General features: G+C 36.7%; 1 protein-coding gene across 3 annotated transcripts in view; it reads right to left on the bottom strand.

The window, feature by feature from the left end:
* Positions 1–9,068: 9,068 nt before the first annotated feature.
* The window catches only part of PDLIM3 (PDZ and LIM domain 3), a 31,051-nt gene continuing 17,255 nt past the window's right edge, over positions 9,069–22,864 (bottom strand). The window contains exons 4-8 of one of the 3 annotated variants that reach the window (XM_039330748.1): positions 19,394–19,461; positions 16,071–16,325; positions 12,626–12,756; positions 10,640–10,751; positions 9,069–9,588 (exon numbers count right to left, since the gene is read on the bottom strand). In XM_039330748.1, the coding sequence (XP_039186682.1) occupies positions 9,399–9,588; positions 10,640–10,751; positions 12,626–12,756; positions 16,071–16,325; positions 19,394–19,461 (756 nt within the window). In that variant the 3' untranslated portion in view covers positions 9,069–9,398. Of the gene's footprint in view, positions 9,589–10,639; positions 10,752–12,625; positions 12,757–16,070; positions 16,326–19,393; positions 19,462–20,151; positions 20,340–22,864 lie in introns of all 3 variants that reach the window. The other 2 variants (XM_039330749.1, XM_039330750.1) reach the window with 2 other exon arrangements.

Genomic DNA, 22,864 nt, shown 5'->3' with positions numbered 1-22,864 from the left:
AGTGGGTTGCAATTTGTTACCGTCCTCTGTTACAATGTACATTGGGTGAATTCTGCAACTAAAAATTATAGGAACTTGAAGCATTTGCCTGCCCAGCTCTGAGAAAACATGCTGGCAAAGGATTGCCCATTTTGAGAGTTCATGCTGTTCTTAGGACAAAGGCCAAACAGAAATAGACATCCAGTCTTGAACAGGGGTATGATGGACTTTTGCTTTGCAGTTACCATTCATGCAGTATATGGCACATTGGAGCATGTTCCTGGGGTCATTTCCACTATGCTTATGATAGGCCTCATTAACCACTATCCTCAATCCACAAGGCATCAGGCAGTGCAGGCAAGATTGCTTTCTTTATCTTCACCTGAAAGATGAGATGACGAGGCAAGACCACCAGCTGGAGAGATAGGTAGCCAGCAGCAATCCTTATGATAATAGTAGCAGCTGTGAGTACTTTGGGGTTTTTATGGATCAATAAGTGAACCATATTACCAAAAACAGCAAAATGTTGCTGAATGCTGCATTCACTGCATATCAGACAGAGCTATGGACTTTGACATCACAGTTATGCCATCTGCATTTGCCAGCTAATAATTCTATGTCCTTGTAGGACTGCAAGATTATAGATGAGATTTCCTTTTCTTTCTCTCATCATTTCCACTAAAAAGGTTGCCATCTCTACTGAAGATTCACATCCACTTTTGCTAGTGATGCTATGATATCAGAATTCCTATTTCAGCAACGTTACATCATTGTGGTCAAGTATAGACACTGATTCCTTACAATGTGTTTGCAAAGCATGATCTCTCTTTGGAGATAGATTTTCTTTTCTTCTCTTAACTATATACTCTGTAGCAGGAGTGTCAAACTCGCCACGTCATGTGACAGGTCGCGATGTATCACAACTTTTTTTCCCATTGCTGGAGCTGGGGTGGGTGTGGCTTCTGTGTGATGCGTCCGGCCCATGGGCCGGCAGACTATAGCCTACGCTATAGTCAAGAAAGAAGACAACCTTAGAAGTCCTGCTTCAGCACTTCTGAATTGTTTTATTTTATGTGCAACCATTGATTTTAATAATGACTTCTGGGATTAGACAAGTAAACTTTTTCATTTGTGACCTTTTGTTGTTTTCATCATGGATAGGGCATATACCATTAAAAAAAGCAAAATAGAAGATTTACAAAAATATTCAGGCTTATATAATTAATTGTTCAAAATGGAAAAAAACCTGTTGCTGTTCAAAGGACAATCTAGTCCCCCTTAGGAGCAGGCATTTCAGGCTACAAATGATCTCAGGCCAACTCAATGAATTTCTGCTAGGCTCCCAAATAACACTGGCATGAACTATGTTCACAAAGTCCCTCTTACACCTGTTCAATAGCAGCTGTAAAGGCCAACCATTGGACTTAATCCAGCACTATTACACAAGAACAAATATGTCAAATCTATATTTAGGCAGCTCTCTTGCACTGTAATTCTTCCAATGCCTTGATTTGGTTTATTTGTTCTATATCTTACTCCCAGGGATAGCCCGTACTATTTAATTCCTGAACCCCTTATTTCAAGCATGATATTGAATCTTATTTCAAATGGTTATGGGCTTTTAACAGGTAACAGGCCAGTTCAGGGAGTGCAAAGCCTAGTACTCTTGTATAATTCTGTCTTCTGACTTGTTACCACTTCTTGTTTCCCAATTTTTAACTCCCTAGGCATTTCGGCTCATTCATGTTCTCTTTAGCCCAAAATTAGATTTTGGGGCTAGCATCTCTATTTAAACTTGATATATTACCTGGATAAATATGTGTGCTGGAATAGTTCTGCTGCAGGGACATGAGAACCTCTTAAATCAGCTGAGAGTTTTTGCCCGAGTCAGCATAATCACTTGTGCATTATCTTAATGCTGGTGATTTGGAGAGGTGCAGAGGATTTACATCACTTTCCATCTAGAAGCTTTTAATACTATTGGAGTAATAGATCCATGAATCAAGGCAAGCTAGACGTAGTCAAAAAAGAGATGACAAGACTGAACATCGACATCTTAGGAATCAGCGAACTCAAATGGACAAGAATGGGTGAATTTAACTCAGATGACCATCAGGTATACTACTGTGGGCAAGAATCCTTCAGAAGAAATGGAGTAGCCTTCATAGTCAATAAAAGAATAGGAAAAGCAATACTGGGATACAATCCCCAAAATGACAGAATGATCTCAATTCGAATCCAAGGCAAACCATTCAATATCACAGTAGTCCAAATCTATGCCCCAACCACTGGTGCTGAAGAGGATGAAATTGACCGGTTCTATGAAGCCCTACAGCACCTTATAGAATTAACACCAAAAAATGATGTCTTATCATCATGGGGGATTGAAATTCTAAGGTAGGAAGCCAAAAGATAACCGGAATAACAGGCAAGTTTGGCCTTGGAGTACAAAATGAAGCAGGGCACAGGCTAATAGAATTTTGTCAGAGAATACGATGGTCATAACAAACACTCTTTTCCAACAACCCAAGAGACGACTCTACACATGGACATCACCAGACGGTCAATATAGAAATCAGATTGACTATGTGCTCTGCAGCCAAAGATGGAGAAGCTCTATACAGTCAGTAAAAACAAGACCAGGAGCTGACTGTGGCTCAGATCACGAGCTTCTCGTTGCAAAATTTAGGCTTAAATTGAAAAAAGTAGGGAAAAGCACTAGGCCACTTAGGTATGAACTAAATCATATTCCTGATGAATATACAGTAGAGGTGACAAATAGATTTAAGGAACTGGATCTGATAGACAGAGTGCCTGAAGAACTATGGATGGAAGTTCGCAACATTGTACAAGAGGTAGCAACTAAAACCATCCCAAAGAAAAAGAAATGCAAGAAAGCAAAATTGCTGTCTGAGGAAGCTTTGCAAATAGCTGAGGAAAGAAGGGAAGCGAAAGGCAAAGGAGAAAGGGAAAGATACACCCAATTGAATGCAGAATTCCAGAGAATAGCTAGAAGAGATAAGAATGCCTTCTTAAATGAACAGTGCAAAGAAATAGAAGAAAACAACAGAATTGGGAGGACCAGAGATCTCTTCAAGAAAATTGGAGATATGAAGGGAACGTTTCATGCAAAGATGGGCATGATAAAGGACCAAAATTGCAGAGACCTAACAGAGGCAGAAGAGATTAAGAAGAGATGGCAAAACTACACAGAAGAACTATACAAGAATGAGCTTAACATCCAAGATAACCACAATGAGATGGTCATTGACCTCGAACCAGACATCCTAGAATGTGAAGTGAAATGGGCCTTAGAAAATCTGAGCAAAAACAAAGCTAGTGGAGGTGACAGTATTCCAGCTGAGCTATTCAAAATCTTAAAAGATGATGCAGTAAAAGTGCTACACTCAATTTGCCAGCAAATTTGGAAAACTCAACAGTGGCCACAGGAGTGGAAAAGGTCAGTTTACATTCCAATTCCAAAGAAAGGCAATGCCAAAGAATGTTCAAACTATCGCACGATTGCACTCATTTCACATGCTAGTAAAGTTATGCTTAAAATCCTACAAGCTAGACTCCAGCAGTATGTGGATCGAGAACTACCATAAGTACAGGCAGGATTTCGAAGAGGCAGAGGAACTAGAGATCAAATTGCCAACATACGCTGGATCATGGAGAAAGCTAGGGAGTTCCAGAAAAACATCTACTTCTGCTTCATTGACTATGCAAAAGCCTTTGATTGTGTGGATCACAACAAATTGTGGCAAGTTCTTAAAGAGATGGGAGTACCAGACCATCTCATTTGTCTCCTGAGAAACCTATATGCGGGTCAAGAAGCAACAGTAAGAACCGAACACGGAACCACTGATTGGTTCAAAATTGGAAAAGGAGTCCGGCAAGGCTGTATACTGTCACCCTGCCTATTTAACTTATATGCAGAGCACATCATGAGAAAGGTAGGGCTAGATGAATCAAAAGTTGGAATTAAGATTGCCGGGAGAAATATCAACAACCTAAGATATGCAGATGATACCACTCTAATGGCAGAAAGTGAAGATGAACTAAAGAGCCTCTTGATGCGGGTGAAGAAGGAGAGTGCAAAAGTTGGCTTGAAACTCAACATTAAGAAAACCAAAATCATGGCATCCGGTCCTCTCAATTCCTGGCAAATAGAGGGGAAGAAATGGAGGTAGTGACAGATTTTATTTTTCTGGGCTCCAAGATCACCTCAGATGGGGACTGCAGCCAAGAAATTAAAAGACGCTTGCTCCTGGGGAGTAAAGCTATGGCAAATCTAGGCAGCATTCTAAAAAGCAGAGACATCACCCTGCCAACAAAAGTGCGTATAGTCCAGGCCATGGTTTTCCCAGTTGCAATGTATGGCTGTGAAAGTTGGACCATAAGATAGGCTGAGCGCCAAAGAATTGAGGCCTTTGAACTATGGTGCTGGAGAAGACTCCTGCGAGTCCCTTGGACTGCAAGGCGTTCAAACCGGTCAGTCCTAGAGGAGATTGACCCCAACTGCTCTTTAGAAGGCCAGATCCTGAAGTTGAAACTCAAATACTTTGGCCACCTGATGAGAAGGAAGGACTCACTGGAGACGGGCCTAATGCTGGGAAAGATTGAGGGCAATAGAAGAAGGGGACGACAGAGAATGAGATGGCTGGATGGAGTCACTGAAGCAGTAGGTGTGAATTTGAATGGACTCCAGAAGATGGTAGAGGACAGGAAGACCTGGAGGAACGTTGTCCATGGGGTCGCAATGGGTCGGACACGACTTCGCAAGTAACAACAACAATAGATTCAATTATAATGGTATTGGCATTATATACCGTGTGTTTGCCTACCTACCTACTATACGAAAGGCAAACATCCACATGTTCCAAAATGGCAGTAAGGAAATGCAGAAAACCCTTAATTCTTTTCTGCCATCTAGTTTGTAACCAAGATATAGTAGCTATAATATAATATTCTAACAAGAGATATTACATGTGTAGAATAAAATGCAGTTGATGCTGCAGTAAAATATGCTTATTTCAAAGAGATTATTTCTTGGGTTGAAGTGAGGGAAAGAAAACCACTCTTATAACCAAGAGATGAAGATGAAATATAGAAAGAAGATACACATATTGGCATCACTATGAAAACAACTTAGTAACATAATTGATAATCAGAATACCTTTCAATAAAATAATTTACTTCCCCTTCTAGAGGCCTCATCTGAGAGGTGTAGACAAAGTTGCCTGCAGCTGAGGATTTAAGATTGAGCATCTTCAAGCCATGATTTTTCCCTGTAACATTCTATGGAAGCAAAAGTTAAACTTGAAGAAGCAGGAAAGAAAAAAGTATTAATGCTTTTGAACTTTGATGTTGGAGAAGATTCCTGAGAATACTACAGCAGGCGAAGAAAACAAAGAAATCAACCCAGATTTCTCTCTTGAAGCATACATGACCAAGCTCAAATTATCCTACTTTGGACACATTATATGGAAATCTAGTTCTGTGGTGATTTGGGAAAAGTAGAAGGAAAGAAAATAAGATGATCAGCAGCAAGTGGGAGGGACTTAATTACAGTGGTGAAGGGTTCACAACTGGAAGTCCTAAAAGACCAGATTGTGGCAGATTGTCCTGGAGAAAATCTATCTACTCTTATGTGGTTGCTAAAAATCAGTACCATCTTAATGGAATGAATTAATTCACCAATATCAGAATTCTATAGTATCTTGGGAATTGTGTACAATAGTTTCAATTTTTAACACCTGAAGAGGGTAAAGTAACAATTGTGAGAGGAACAATAAGGTAGATAGGCATTATGTCTTGAAGTTTCCTTCTTTTGCATTACTAATGTTTTGCTTCCTTTTGTTGTCTTTACCCGTGAGTTTTAAATTGTGCCAGAGGACTAGCAAGAGATTGAGAGTTATTTTGTGAAGGCTTTTGCTATAGATATGGGTCAATATATTTAGACCACTATACAGAGAATAATCAAGAAATGCCCCCCCTCTCCCCAACTGTTTGGTATATTTCAAAGGAGTTATAGAGAAGTGCCTTTTGTAATGGTGCAATTTTTGTCAGAGAGAAATTAAAAGTATTTGGCTTGCTCTATTAACAAAAACAGATTCTGTTCCCTCGATATTTTTTTCAACTCATGGAAATCTGAATGAGCAGCCCAATTTGTGGAACTGGGCATAGGCTACTTGTCTGCACATGCAAGTAAGAACTTAGAGAGTGCAGAGACAATGCAAGACTTTCTGGTGGCTAAGGCAGAAAATCTGGATGGAATTCAAAAGTGGTAAAAATATAACCATGCCAAAGCTCCTTTTCCTACAGTTAAGTAGGATTTTTTTAAAAAATGTGCTGCCATAGTTTGAAATAACTGGGCAGCCCTGGGAAAATTGCTGCTGCTGGGATCCCCCTCCCCCTTTAATGTGACAGGTGATCTAGGTATGAAGACTTTGCTTTTAAATCTTCATTCTGTACTCTTTTATTGGTTGGCAGGCTAATAGATAATTAAAGAACAGTTTAGTCATCTCTGTGGGCTCTCTGTGGAGAACTGTCAAGCTGACAATGTTGCATTTTAATTATTAAGCAACACTGATACCTGTCCTTGAAAGGCAACTAACACACAGCAGATCTCTCATCCAACAGCTCCAATTTGCTCCATTTAACTTGTTGAATAGTTTTCTGTCAAGCACCGCATGCTAGCTCAAACCTCTGGCACAACTCAAACATGTTTCATGAAGCAAGCATTTGCCAGCCATGCCTCTGTTTGAAATCTGATATGCTTCATGAATTAATAGATTTTTCTCTACCTTTTTTTTTCTTCTTGGCCAAGCCAAAAATGAGGCAAAATTGCATAATACAACGAAATACAAACAGGCTAATTTTTGGTGGCAGAATCTGTATTTTTACAGGCTTTAGGAAGTTAGGTGTACTTCCATTCTGAGGTGCCATCCTACCCTACTGCTTTAGTCTCATAATTACCCATAAAAAGAGATAGGGCTTCAACTGCAATATCATTCCTTGCCATCCTCATATTTCGACATCCCACCTCCCCATGGATGCCAGTGGCCACAATTTGGCTTTGATTGCCTCCTGACCTAATTTTTTAAAATAAATGATTTTATTTTAAAACATTCACAACACTCACACATTGGCATGGTTTGGTGGTGCTTTGGTTATTTCTAAGTAATGAATATCTTTATTACTGGTCACAGACACACCACGTATATCAGACTAAAATAATAAGTTGGTCCTAATAAAAACATTCTTTACTATAGATTTTGACTGTTTTCCCTTGGAGGATTATCATGGCTTTTTCTTTTCAAGATAAAGTAGGCTATTCTTAATTTAAGAATGCTTACTTACATATTGTCACCTCAACAGTCCTGCTGTCAGCTTCTTAAGACATAGGCCAAACCTGCTTGACCTTAGAAAGCTTTCTTCTAAAAACATTTGAAATTATTTGGGCCCATGGAGAAGCTAACTGCTGTTAATTTGTGGTGTTCCCTTGTTCCCTTAAAAAAAAACCTGTTGGCGATAAATGTCACCATTTCTCACATGTCTTGTATTCTGTATATGGTTAATGGTAATGTTGCAAAAAGAAACCACTCCTAGAAAACATTTTTTTAAAAAAGCTTTTTTAATTGCCTTTCTACAGAGAAATCAAAGAAACCTACAGAATTGCAACTCTTAATAATCAGCAACCATCATAATTTCAATGTATGTAAGACCTACATCAACATACTTTTGTGGTCAACAAGATTCTTAAAATCCTAATTTTGAACAGCACATTCCTACTGAACATCATAAGCAAAGCTCCTGACCCAAGTACAGTTGCAGCTAGCATCCTGGATGGACATGTGCTTGCTCATCCACTATGAGGAGCAGATAGTGTTGCAAAGGAAGAGCAAGTGTGTATTCAGAACTACATCATTCTACATATATAGATCCCTAACACCAGATTAGAGGCAGAAAATCCCACCATTCCAGAAATGTAATCCCATTTCCATTTAGCTATAAATTCAATGGCCTGCTGCTTTCCTAGCTGATCTTTCCCTAATTGATTTGCTTAGGCAGCAAAAGGAAATAGGGATAAAAACAAATAGCTCACATTATTTCAGCCTAGGAATTATTTTCCTCTTTTGCTTCCCAAGCAACAAACACGGGAAAGTTGTAAGGCACCAGGCTGAAAAAAACTTGGCAGAGCAAGTAAAAATGCAGTTGATAAGAACTGTGAAAATAGTTTTTAAAAAAAATAATCAGAAGCTTTGTGATTCATGGCTGATTTAAAAAGAACTTGCTTTTTTGCTGGGCCTATTTTATACTAAAGTGTGTTTCTATCGCAGCAAACCATTTATTGCCAATATGAAACTGTTGCCCTCTCCTGCTGCTCTGAATCTTCTTCATTTCTGTCTCTATCTGGTTTGCTACTGCTAGTTTTAATGGCTATGCATTTAGATATACTTTCAGGTACACCTCCTTCTCCCTAGAAGCAGTATACTTTGCCTTGCAGATGAGGAAGAGACGGCAAAAGTAGTACTGTGGGTCATGAAAACCAGCAAGCATGTGGATAGGAAGGAGCAACACATTTGATTTATCATAAGAGATTTGACAGATATAAAAGCAAATCAATGCTCGCAAGGCTGTAGCACAGTGGTTCTCAACCTGTGGGTCGGGACCTCATTTGGGGTCGAACGACCATTTTACGGGGGTTGCCAAACAATGCAGTCCACCACTTTTTTCCCCCTTTTCCTTAGCTGTGCTACTCCCTTTTATTCTATCGGCTTTTGAAAGGCAATAGAATAGGCTCTCTTGAATAGAGTCTAATTCTATTGGCTTTCAAAAGCCAATAGGAATTGTCCAGGCTGTTTCTGCCCTGCTGAGCCCGCCAAAAATCCCATTCTGCAAACGGTGCTGCACCAGTTGAGTAGTCCTCGACTTACAACCAGTTGAGTAGTCCTCAACTTACAACCGGTTGGGGGTCGCGGCATTAAAAAGGTTGAGAACCACTGCTGTAGCAGGTAGGTGTCCTTAACATAAAGGATTTGTGTTTGTGGCTTGGAGGATGAGAACATCAATGGATTGGATCCTTTTTTAGTAATGTGTGTGCAAACATCTGAAAAAAATATAACCCATGTGGAAGAACTTATTTTGCTTAATGTAGTACAATCTATTATGTTTACTCCTGTCAGATTACGCTGGCAGACATTGTGATAAAGTCTTGGAAAAGCCTATCCCCTATTCCAGACCCAGAATGGTCTACTAAAACCCCCAATCCTTTTCCCTGAGCCCTCCATCCTATCCTCCTTTCCCCTCCCCCTCGCAAAGAGCAGTTTGCTGGATTTAGGCCATTAGCCCTAGAGCTGCTGTAAGCTGAGAATGCCCTGGGCGTGCATGCAGGCATGTGTCTCTCCAAACAGTTAAGCCTTGGGGTAAACGGTGACAGCTTCATAACCCTCCGGGGGCCTCATGCGAGCCCTGGCGTGAGTTTCACAGTATAGCTGCCCCTCCACAAAGAAGTAACCTTTCTGCTTCAGGTTGAGATTGCAGTCGGAACAGATGAAACATTCTGGGTGCCTGTACTTGTCACGGGCTTTTACTACTGTGCCACTGTTAAATGAATAATAAAAAAAAAAACAACAGAAAGAAAAAGTCAGCTGAATGCAATTTTCAGAGACTGGGACAGAGAAATCAATGACAAGTCTGCTGCTTAGGTTCCCAGGGGTCAATAAATTGTGAACTTCAGTCTTCTTCAGCTCTACCATGTTCTTGGACATGGTTCTAATCTCTATGATTGCCATCCTACAAGGGTAGCTTGGTTAGGTTCCCAATTGGAGTTAAATGAAATATTAAAAAAAAGCTTTGCGCACACAGGACATGTGGGCTTTATTTATAGCAAGGCCCCATGCTTTCTTCAACCTTTTAAAAGTAAGTTAGAACAAATATATACAATGTGTCATTAATAATATGGCATTTTGATTTCATTTGTGAGGTTTCCAGGAATCAATTGTTTTGTTTGTCCTCTTCCCTTTTTGTCCTCCTCCGCTTTTATGTCCTGTCTTTTACATTTTAATCTAGTGGGGAAAACTGAATGTTTATTCTGGGAGCGTTGTTTTGGCTCAACCTCAGAATACAGGTAGTCCTCAACTTACAATCATTTATTTAGTGACTGTTCAAAGTTACTGAAAAAAGTGTCTTATGACCATTTTCCACACTTACCACTGTTGCGGGGTCCCCATGGTCACATGATCAAAATTCAGATGTTGGCAACTGATATGTATTTATGATGGTTGCAGTGTCCCAGGTTTATGTGATCATCTTTTTCAACCTTCTGACGAGCAAAGTCAATGAGGAAGCCAGTTTCACTTAACAGCCATATTACTAACTTAACAATTGCAGTGATTCACTTAACAATTGTTGCAAGAAAGGTTGTACAATAGGGCAAAACTCACTTAACAACTATCTTGCTTAGCAACAGCCATTTTAGGCTCAATTGTGGTTGTAAGTCAAGGACTACCTGTATTTATTAATGATGAATGTAAACAAATGAACGTTTACTTTAAGATTATAAATGAGAAATATCTCTTTTCGTAACAGGTTGTTATAAACTCTTTTGAAAACCAATGTTACAAATCTACAATAAGAAAGTGAAATATCTTACACAATGCCATTTCCACACTTGTCACACAAAGGCACTTTTGGCACACTTCCTGCACCAGCACCTGTCTTTGTGACGGGTGCTCTTACACTCCTTGTCCCACTGGGACGACTTTCTGCAAACAAAACAAAGCAATATATATAGTCTTGAGTGACTTTTAAATGACTACCATTAGAAGTTTAAAATGTATAAACATTTGTTTCCATCCCATGTTAGGATTTTTCATTATAATAGACACTCTTTCACAAATAATTTTACCGATGAAATCTGCTTACATACAACAATTTTTAGTTTCTTCACTATTCAGTTATCTGTCTGTTTGTATATATTGATTTGCAGGCAGCAAATAATTTTTTCTTATTCTAATAGGAATGCAGGTGTTTTCATCACTGCTAACTTCATTGAAATTACTAGGTTTCAAGGAACTTTCCTTCCTCCGGTCTGGTGTTTCCTTCCTCCAATCTGATTGTTCCCATGGTGTTGGAACAATCACTCTTAGAATTTTGTCTATGGCATCCAATAAATATAACTTCAAATAAGGTAGCAGGTGGATGTATAGTGATTAAGGTACCAGACTAAAAAACAGGAGACTATGAAGGAAAACTCTTGTGCCTTAGACACAAAGCCAAATGGGTGACCTGTGCTAGTAAATTTATCTCAGCCCCAGGAAGCAGACAATGGCATATCACACTTCTGAAATCTTGGCAAGAGAAATGCACGGACCTGTCCAGGCAGTCTCCAGGAGTCAAGATTGACTTGAAGACATAAAAATAGAAACAAAGCAAACAAAAATAGAGATGTTCAAAATTGCTGTACATCATGTCTATTCCACACCTTCGGGGGTGGGTGGGGGGTAAGAATGATGGATTACCAATCAGCAGGTTCAAATAACTCCCTTGAAGGTAGGGAAGAAATAACTGAGGAAGCGGTATTTCATCATTTCCTTTTATAGCATCTATCAAAAGCCTGTCTCTGAAGTATGATTTTGGTGGAAGAATGAGATTTTTTTTTTCTGGGAAGCTTTTCCCAGATATTCTTGCCTCTTGCAGAACTAACAGAGATTTTCTAGAAAAGTAAAAGACCAAAACATTTAAAAGTTTTCTTTTAACTATCACTTTCCGTCCTTAAAATAATCAGAGGGATACTAATCTGTATAACAGAGAACAGGAAAACTTAATCATAGAATTTTTAGCTATTTAGTCCTTTCTTTAATTATTCAATACACTGACAAAAGATCAGTAATTTCTGCATTTTTCCTTAAAAATATAAATAAACAATTTTAATTCAGTGTCAGGGTGGATGCAGGGGGAGATCAAGAAAATCAAGATGGCAGCAACGTCCATGTGGTCAATGTCTTGCTCTATTTTACATGCTTCGTGGTTGCACTTTGATTTTTTTTCTGCTTCTATCTAAGAATGCCCCTGTTCAGTGTTAAAATTTTCCTATTCCTATTTCTATTTGGTATTACATTTGCAATTAAGATAATCTCCAAGTGAGTGTCAAGAGGAATTTGATCTCACAGGTAGCTAACACCTTAAAAGAGCAACAGCTTAATGGGGCTGGATTAGGATACATACATTCCATGTTGATTCCTTAGATAAATTTTTAAAAACACGCTATAGTAAATAACACAGTATAATAACTGTTTTGATTAAAACAGTACAGTATAGAAGTGCACTTAAAATAGTATATTCCTTTCTATTAAAATGTATTTTATTTTAGCTCTCCTTTACTGTTCTCTTTTTTGTATCATAAAAAATACTATTTTTAATGGCCTCTCTTAAAGTAATACTTCTGACTTATATTTTTATTGATATAATCACATATTTTATTTATGCTTCCTTTTGAGTGCTTTCTTGTATTCGGAATTTAAGTCATCTATGGTCTTCCATATAGATACTAACCAGAATCAAAATATCTAAATTTAGCAAGCTGCTCTATGTTCCCTCCTATAACTTAAACAGTGAAAGATATAATATGATAACTAACCAGATTCTTCAGAGACCATGTCTTGGAGCACTTTAAAAGAACTGGACTGCCGTGGTTCGCTGGGTCCTTGAGGATCATCATGTAGCATCCTATAAACATCAGACTGAGGCACTGCAGCTGGTGCTGGCTCACTGCAAAGTCCAGGCAAGTATGAAATAAAGGTAGTTAATCCTTAAAGGATGTTATAGAAGGACATAAACACGCACATATAAAATGACTCTTGGAACACCCTTCATATATTCATTTTAATACAGTGTGAGTTCAGAAAAATTACTTCAGTTACACTGAGAGTTTTGGGTTTACAGAAGGCCATTTGGAATGACGGGCTCTAAATACCTTCCGGTGGTCAAAAATACCCAATATATCGTAAAACATTTTTAAAAGCCTTTGTGATTTTGATAGATATATGTTGTCTGATACTTGAAATTTATTGAGAACGAGAATTCAAATGTTTTTTGAGTAGGCAGAACTTTCTATGTGGTTCTTAGGATCAGATTCATAATTATAAATTATTCCACAATTTGATTTTTATTGCCCTTGCTTCATAAAACAAGAAAAGAGCTATAGTAACTTAATTCTGCCCCTGCATATGGTTAGCATTAGGACAAGCTGTGATGTATACAGATTGAAAAGTTTAGATAGAACTCATTTTGGAGGGAAGGAACAGATAGCAATTTCTTCCCCAGAGTATATTCTACATTTTTAGTATATGTTGATCTGGAGCATTGGAAAACCCTGATACTACCGCTTTTTTGCTCAAAACAGATAATAAAAAGTAAATTAAAAAGATTAAAAAGTAAATTATTATACTAAAAATAATCATGTAACAATATAATAAAAAATTAGAAGCAATAGCAAATGATCACATCTTCACTTAAACAAATCAAAAATAAAATGATCCCCTGAAATGCATTAGATGTCAACAAACATATCTAGAAAATCAAGACAGTGTAACTCCTGGACCTTCAGAAATGCATAAATTAAATAAAAGTAGTTTAAAGTACATAATGTTTAAACTTGCAAGTTGTAATATTTCTAAATATAATTCCTATTCACTTTATATCTTGATCTGTTATGTTCCAAAGAAAATTTCAGGATGGTATTAGTTATTATATATAAAATATTCCCAAGCAGAAAGATACCATCCCTATATTTGAATCTAATGAAAACAAAGTCCAACAACAAAAGCATTTCAAATTATTTTTTTTCTGGAATGGTTTTCAAAAACAGGTTTCGCTATTTGTAATACAATCAGTGAAAATTTCATTCATAATTCCAGCTTTGTTATAAAAAGCCCCAATAAAACACATGCAAAAATGAAACAAGTTGGCAATTTAAACATGTCACATAATTTAAATACATGTAGCCTTCAAGAATATGTATGCATTGTTTTTGGAACTGTCATAACTCAGTTAATTTAAAAGCATAAAATATCGTACATCCAATTTAAAAAGCACAAAATCAATGTTGAGCTAGCTATCTCACTGATGAAAAGATCCTTCAGAATGTATTTAATAATAATAATAATGTTGGAAGATACCTTGGAGGTCATCTAGTCCAACCTCCTGCTCAGGCAGGAAACCTTATACCATTTCAGACAAATGGCTGTCCAGTCTCTTCTTAAAAACTTCCAGTGTTGGAGCAATTTAAAAGAACAAGATCATCCAATGACCTTTATTTAATTAGTGTTACCTTCAAAGTATTTTTGTTCTATAAAGCATGACCAGTTTCTCCCTTCCTCCTAAACAAAATTCTATTAATAAACACCAGACAGAACCAACTTTATTAATAATCCAGGAAAATTGTCAATTAATTAGTAAGAGAGACAGGAATCAACAGAAAGCATATATCTATCTATCTATCTATCTATCTATCTATCTATCTATCTATCTATCTATCTATCTATCTATCTATCTATCTATCTATCTATCTATCTAAAATTTGGATTGCTAAAATCCAAATTTTAGAAATATATATATATGAATGCAGCCACAAACTATAATTATAAATAATCAGTTACCTCGGAGTAATTCTTAATGCAATTTTATGCATAGGATTGTATAGTACCCAACTTCATTGATGGATAAAGCTTTCTGATTATAAATTGGCCAAAACCTTAATATACCTACAATTATAAATTTAAATATGAACTATAGACTGATACAATCTTATTCAATTTTCATAATGAGAATGAAATAAATTTTCCTTAATGTACTTTAAGCTTTTTCATTTTCTAGTATGGGACACAGCTCATGAAAAAATAAAAAGAGTTGAAACTGGACTTAAGAGATCTCTAATGAGATCCAGGCTTTCTCTATTATTCTATTTTTGTTTTCAAGAAGCTAAGCAAATTTTTGGACAGATATCTGCAGTCTGCAGTTCAGATAAGATTAATAAAGGAGATGAAATCATCCAGCACTTATGGGTCACTGGAGATTGCTGCAGAAATGCTCCCTCCGCTGTAATCCCTGGCCATGGTCTTCCAGGGTCATCCTGCTTTGGCACTGTAAACTTCAGATTCTTTCATACCAAGCTCTTGCCCCATGTTCATAGATGAGCCAGCAGGATCCCTCGCTCAGAGACATGGATCAGGCTGAACAGCAGTGGGGATGTATTAAGTAAGGCAAGAAAGAGCCAGCCTTCTTTCTGCTATTTAAGAGTGTGATCTCCCCATCACACTTGTCAGTTTTCCCAGTCTGCTTTTGAACATAGATTATTCTTTCTGAAGACTGTTAAACTTGTGTTTAAAAGTAGCCCAACTAACAATTGATAAGGAGGAGAGATTAATCGCTGCAGTTCAAGAGCTCCTCCTTATTTTCTCACAACTGCCACTTCCAACCCCATGTGCCTGTTGGTTGTTTATTTTCTTTCTTTTATTTTGGTTTTTGGAGAAGCTTGTATGATTGTAAGCAGTCTGGGTGCCTGTATGGTAATACTTGATGACATCAAAGAGCTGACAGAGTCAACTTCCTTCTCCTGCTCCCTTTCCTAGAGATCCACTGCAGGTTAGTGCTAACATGAGGAAGCCACAGCATCTGGCTCCTCCTCCTCCTCCTCCTCCTCCTGTCCATGATTTGCTTAATGGCTTGTGCTACAGTTTATGCCAAGAACAATATTGAGAAAGAGGGAGGGCAGTTGACCCAGGATTTAATCAGTGGCTTTGCTTAACAGGCTATGCTCAATCTAAATAAAGATACCAACATCCAACACATAGCAGAAGCTCCAGAGGCAGGATAGGGATCAACAGCAAGAATAGCCAATAGTATGATTTTTTTGATGACTTGAAGACAGGTGAAGTGTTCTTTCACTGAACAAATGAGAAAAGACCTTTAAAGGGGCATGGGATAACTATGCTTACAAGCCTTAATGGATAACAAGCAAATAGCTGGCACATGGGCAGCATTCTTCATGCAGTATGCTAAGCACACAGGATGGCTCCCATTACCTTATATAGGGTGTTTCCCCAAGTGCTGTAGCAACCTGCCCTTGCAGTGTTTCCATAATATTGTCATCTGAATATATCTGCATAGGAGTGTTAAACTGAGCGTGCACAATCTTGACACCAGGAAGCTCCATTTCTAAGGGAATGTTGGGGGCCATCTTAGCTGCAGCTTTCAACTCAGTAGGACAGATAGTGCTAACAGTGCTAATGGAAGAGGGAGTGCTACGTCCACTGCTGCCATCAAAACCGGAGGGAGTACTGCATACGTGATTCAAATCAGAGTGAAAACAGAAGGTAAATAAAAGGCACATGCAGTTTCTAGAGTGATTAAAGAGAAAAGAGGATGCAAATACAAGAATTCAGCACAAGCTTTTGTGTATGCTTTCTGCTGTGTACAATCTGTTGTAAAAATCCTCATAGTTTGTATGATCAAGTCTCATCACTATCCACTAAAATGTATGTTAAAAGTTAATTTGATCAGGTTCAGCCAATTTAATATTAGTGCTGGAACCTTTTGAGGTTTTCCAGTTTAGCCTTAAAAGCAACAACAATATTCATATCCTTCAGTCCAGGATTATACATATAATCCCATTGAGGTATGCCTGCAATATTTTCATAATATTGCAGCCATTTCAGTGTACTGTAATCTGTTTCCTAAAAATTTCTTGATGTCATTATAAATATATCTTATTCTGAATTCTGATGTTCTAAAAAAAAAGAACTCTGAAAACCAGGCTGTTAAATATTTAAATTGTGATGCCATAGAAAATAATTAAACTATGCAAATATATTTTCTTGCATTTATTTCACATTGGAAAAATATGCATGCTCTTGCAGCGTTTATATATTATAGTGATGAAATATTCAATGGTCCAAAAATCAAAACTACATAAACATATGTTTACAATTAAGCTCATTGCAATATTATCATTCAAAATGTCATTGCTAAATGCAATAACTCTTTGGCAACACTGATTTTATTATTCTTGTCTAATGTTTAGGGGAGGGGAAGTAAGATTTTAGGTCATTTAATTAAAAATAGGATTAGTCAAAATCCAGAAAATGAATCATACAGTACTTTGTTATGTTAAAAAATACATACATTGGTATGTTAAAAGCAGGCTCTCATGATAGATCACTTTATATAGACAATAAAGAAAATGCTGAAGATCAGCTTTAAAGTCTCTTATTATTATACAACATGGCTTAGAGTCCTTTTGGACACAATGTTTCAGCTATGAATGCAATAAATCAGTTTGGACATATTAAGCAACAAAATTAAGGAACTACTAAACATATAGTCACAGTCGTTCCCTTTCAAATATTGCATAATGGGGAAAAAAAGTGATAACATTTACTGAACATTGATGGGAGGTTAGTTTTGTTCACTGATATTTTAAAATACCTGGCTGGCATTTCTGCATGATATGGTACCAAGAAATCAGGAAGTAATTATGATGTGGAAAGCTAGCCTAAAGTGTTGATTATGCTAGGTGTTATATACGGATTTCCGTTAAGAGGATAACAAACATTATGGCTCAGAATCGAACTCTCAATGTGGAAAGAAAATATCTCCAGTCCTCCTAAAATCTATATAATATTATGTTGCCTGTTGCTATCTCTTGATTTGTGATTACAATCAAAACTTTGCAATGATTCTGAATAAATACATAATGAAGAACTTCAATGTATACTCTGGAAAATGAGGGGATATACCAACATGAAAGGTCATAGTAGTGACCTTAAATCCAATTCCCCTCTTAGACATTAACCTGGAAATATAGCGTAACCTCACTTTTCATTAGAAATCTGCCATTGTCTCATCAACAAATCTCACTGTTTCATTGGAATTTGCATCTAGATGAGCAGGTATACTTTAGGTTTGGGCTACAAGGTTGAAATCACATGTATTTAGGGCATGAAATCAACCAATTTCACTGTGGATTGGATTGAAGGCTAAATGTTCACAATCTGGTAAATACTAAAAGTGTCACGTTTTGTGAACTTCTGAAATGAAATCTAAATCTCATCACTTTTGCTGAATGTTGCCAATCAAATACATATGGTTCCCAACATTTACTGGCATGTCCAAGCTCAAACAATAACAAGTCAGTCTGTTATTATCACAAATCTTATATGATTGCAAATATTCACTGAATGACACAACTGTAAGTAAATATTTCTAGAAATACTAAAATATTTTTAATTGAAATGAATGATAACATTTCCTAAACCACAGATCCTTTAACAAAATTGCAATCAAAATGCACAACTAATTCAAGGTTGTCAAGAGGAATTCATATAAGATCATACCAGCATACTTTTCAAGAAAACACATTCCTTACTATCAGAGGCAAGGCAAAGAAATTCAAAGCCTTATGTGCTCCAAGCAAGCATGCAGTTTTTCATTTGCCAGATCTCGCAGCCAAATATCCCTAGAAGGGGAGAGCCACACGTGGCATTCCTCAGGAAAAAGGCAAGACCCAGAGCCAAGGTTTAGAAGACAAGAACCAGGCTTGTCAGTCAATGGCAGGGTTAACGTTAATAACTTAAATACATTGTCAACACTCTCACCACAAACGTGGCCTTAAGCAACAGGGCCCTCATTAGCAGTGTCAGGAAATAAAAGGATGCACAAGTAACTATGAATTTCCAGTCATTTGTTTGCAGATATTATGTGTTACTAGGTAAACACAAAAAAATGCTAGGTAGACATGGCGTTATAATTTTCAAACTTTGTCTTGCTACACACTGTTTTCTAAATACAACTGAATGACAAAAGAAATTAAAACCAGAGTACAGATACTTGGTTTCCTTATATATTGCAAAGTAATTGTGCTATATATTTTCAATTCTCAAATGTCATCCTCCATAAATCCTTAAAGCAATGTAGGAATTCATAAAGGAAAGTACCACTTCTATTAAATCATATTCTTTATGCATTAAACCAAAACAACAAAAGTCCATTTTCTTGTTTTATTCTCAATAAATGTCTTAACGTTTATCTGTTTCATTAGCACAGACTATATACAGATGTCCTCTGATGCAAGATCTATTGAACTTAATAAAATTTTGGGAACTCTGTGGCCTAAGATGCTGTTGTAACTTGAATCAATGTATGCTACATTTTTTTTACCATGAATTTGCATGATGTAAGAACTGGATCTCTTTATTACTTGGGAATCACTGTTTGACTACAGCTGTGAAGCAAGCATTTCATTCATTAGAAGGACTTACAACATACTGAAGTAGCAATATTACTGAACCCCTACAACCCAATTGTAGAAAAAAAAAATCATGCATCAGTTACAGGCAAAACTTATGACCTGCTTGGGCTTTGGACTACGAAAGGTTTAGGTCGAACATTATGTTTGTGTTCAAAGTAGCCTATATCCTGGAAAAAAAGGAAAGGGTTACAAAACAACTTTCAGCAACTTACAGTATTATTTGTTTCCAAAGAAGATAAGATAATGCACACATTGAAAATTATGGAGTGTAAGTTGTAGAGTAGTAGTATTAGCATATTTCCTTTTATTGGAAGAAAAACAGAGTGAAGGTTATAGCCTAGCTAAAGTCAGGCATTTTAAAGCTGCTGGTCCTACTCCACATTCTACAAAGCAAGTCCCATGAAATATGCAGATTTAAAATAACAAAAGCATTCAGGAGTAGACTGCACACATCAGTATAAACAACACCAGTTGAAGTCTGTATGATGTGCAGGTTTAGCCCTGTTATGTTTATTCAGATGAAAGTCAGATTAAAAGTAAATGGGTTTCAGTTTATAGCATGTATATATGCATAGAATTATACTTTTGGTGCTTGTTTAGCTTTGTTTTGGCTAGGTTGAACTCATGTTGCAGCTACACATAAATTTTATGTTGAAAGTTCTCTAGAAAAGTATGTTCAAAATATTAGTCCTTCCCACATAAATATTCATTTGAAAGTTTGAAAGGCACTTTTTAAAAAAGTTTTGAAGATCAGGAAAGAAAAAAGAGCAAAAGGCAGGAAGAGATGGACTCAACAATATAAAAAACAAGGATACCAAAAGTAGTGATGAGAGGCCATCTCACAATGTGGTACTCACTTTTCAGCTGAACTAGGGATCAGGCCACGCAGCTGTCCATGAAGAGCATCGTGTATATTGCCAGACGAATAAAGCCCAATTGGAGAATTATAGGCAGAACTCATTACCTGCCTTTTGTCATCAAGGTTAGCTGCTGCAACAAAAGGCTTGGCCTTTCTGTTATGAGTTGTACCAATAGGCTTCAATTCCTGTTCATAATAGGCAGACAAAATACACAGAGCTACTATGCACACTTAAGCCAACAGCAAGCAAAACTGACATTGCAGCTAATTATTAATCAAATGCATCAGTCCCAAGGCACAACAAGTCTTGATTTAGTAAACCAGTAAGCAAGCATCCTATGGAAATTTTTAGGGAAAATAGTACCAGTTGTAGGCAGATAAGCTTACAGACGTGACTATCATTGTTATTTATTTGAGGCAGCATTACAAGCATTTGGCTGCAGAATATTGCAGAACAGCAACAGTTCTTCCTTCTCTCTCTCAGCCACTAATATCTAGCTATCCAGAAATCAAAAAGTAAGTGCTACTATTGCACTACTTCTTTCTCCACTTTTGTTGTTGATAAGCAATGACACAAGCAGGAATGTGAGGTCAGTGATATTACCTCACACAAATTTGGGTGACTAAAGATAAGGGGGCAGGAGAGAAGACAAAATGGGTTACCGTGACCTTTCCTGGCAATTGCATTTCTTCTATAAATATGTGATTTCTTTGTTGCAGATTAAATGAAATGACCATCTTTCATGGGTCTTTGGCCACAAGGTTTCTTTCAATCAATAAAATTCATTTCTAGATACAGTTTAGATGGTATAAATAATTGAATCAAAGCACAAAAAAGTCCAACTCATCCTTTCTTTTGGTTGTAGCACTGCCATAATTTGGTTAGTCCTAAAGCAAGACAGACATAAAGGGACATGCTGCCTTCTGAATAAATTCTAAAAAGTGGTTTTCAGAAGATGTAAAATAAAACTAAGCTGACAAATGCTCTGCATTTAAATCAATCAGCAACTTCTGCTTGCACTATCATGCTGAGATTTAAACAGAAATACAGCATAATTTATTGCTTCCAATCCTAATGAAGCAAAGAACAAAATTGCCACAGGAAAAAAGGGTGGCAAGAAAATCTGAAAGAAGTAAACAAAGCCCTGTTGTGTGTTCTGATTTACAATCTATTTAAAACATATTATTAACTTCCTCAAGTCATTTGCTTTACTAAATTAGTGTTTAAATTGTGTGGGTACTTTAACAAGATTTTTTTTTCATTGCTCCAATTGCTTTAGCTGTGTGTGTTCCATTGATTTAAAACAGTCAGCTAGACTAGAGCATAAAATACCATACCATTCAGTGTCTTGAGAACAAATCTGTAATTTTCTCCATTTTTTCCCAGTGTTTATGGCTGAAAAAATACTAGTGTTAAGAGTTCCAGTGATCTGGAAGAGATCTCACTTCTGAACCTTGCAAGAAAATTGAAGAGACTATTCCATGTAATTGCTGGGAGTCAAAAACTGATTCAGAGGCATCAAAACAAAAACAAAATAAAAAAACCAAGAATGAAATCAAAACGAAAACCAGAAAAGTAGCTCTGCAAAATGAAAAATACTATCCTGGTCTTCTCAAAATGTATTTTTGTTCAATGGGGAGGAAAGAGCACTGAGCATTCAAGCTTATTGCGCTATTAATGTTAACATAAGTCATTTAGAAGAGCTATATTATTGGTTTTTCCAAACATGAAGGCTATCTCTTGAAGCAGCATTTAAAACAATGGAGCTACATTGTATTCAGTTGAACTAAATTGGCTGGAAAGTGGCCTTCCATCAAAACAGTGGCCCTCATAATATTAACAAATAGAATATTTAAATCTAATTGTCTATCCATCCATTTACAAAGCTTTATATTAGTATCAGTGGGGTTTACTTCATATTAAATGTGCTTATTAATCAAAGAGGTTATTCCCCCCCCCCCCAAAAGAAAAATCCAAATCCTCGGCAGTAGGAAACTATGCTGATTGCAAAGAAATTCTGAAAAGTATATAACCAACTATTTTTAATACTATTGGGAGATATATTACAGAAATAGCATGCAGTATAGAAGCATCAATTTTATGCCAACATACACTACTGCAATGTGAATTCGACTTAATTTTCCTTTCCCAAAATATCACCAAATGTGCAGAAAGATAAACTGAAAAAGTAAACAATAGCAAAAAATGTACACAGTCCAGCTCTTCTGTTTACTGCATGTAACAAAACTCTGAAATACTATATGGTCATCTTAACTGACATTTCAGTAAGAATCCAAAAATAAATTATGGAATCTGAATTTGTTAGGGGTGAAATCAGGAAGGTATATTTTCCCAATGTGATGAACCTTTTTTATATTTTAAAATTAGCAGAAAAACAACTGTTGAAACATTTCCACTGACCTATTTATTGCTCATTAAGATCATTATTGAATATTTAAAGAATTAAATATCTAATTTAATACTTAATGACCTTTCTTAGAATAATTGGTTAATAACTTAAAAGTCAGTAGCCAGTATAGTATTTTAATTGCATATTTTGTTTTGGCAGTAGTTTAGTCATTATTTTGTTGTTTGGATTTCAAATAACGTACTTCAATTAGAATTCCCATTTAGTGAATCTTATTTTTCCATGTACTCCTGTTAGTTTGATTTATTGCATGGCACCTTAGTAAACAATTTTATTTAGACT

Source organism: Crotalus tigris, unplaced genomic scaffold (assembly GCF_016545835.1).
Source record: "Crotalus tigris isolate CLP2741 ecotype Arizona unplaced genomic scaffold, ASM1654583v1 scf7180000024432.2438137, whole genome shotgun sequence".
NCBI classification, from domain to species: Eukaryota; Metazoa; Chordata; class Lepidosauria; order Squamata; family Viperidae; genus Crotalus; species Crotalus tigris.
This window is presented reverse-complemented; position numbering and strand designations above follow the sequence as displayed.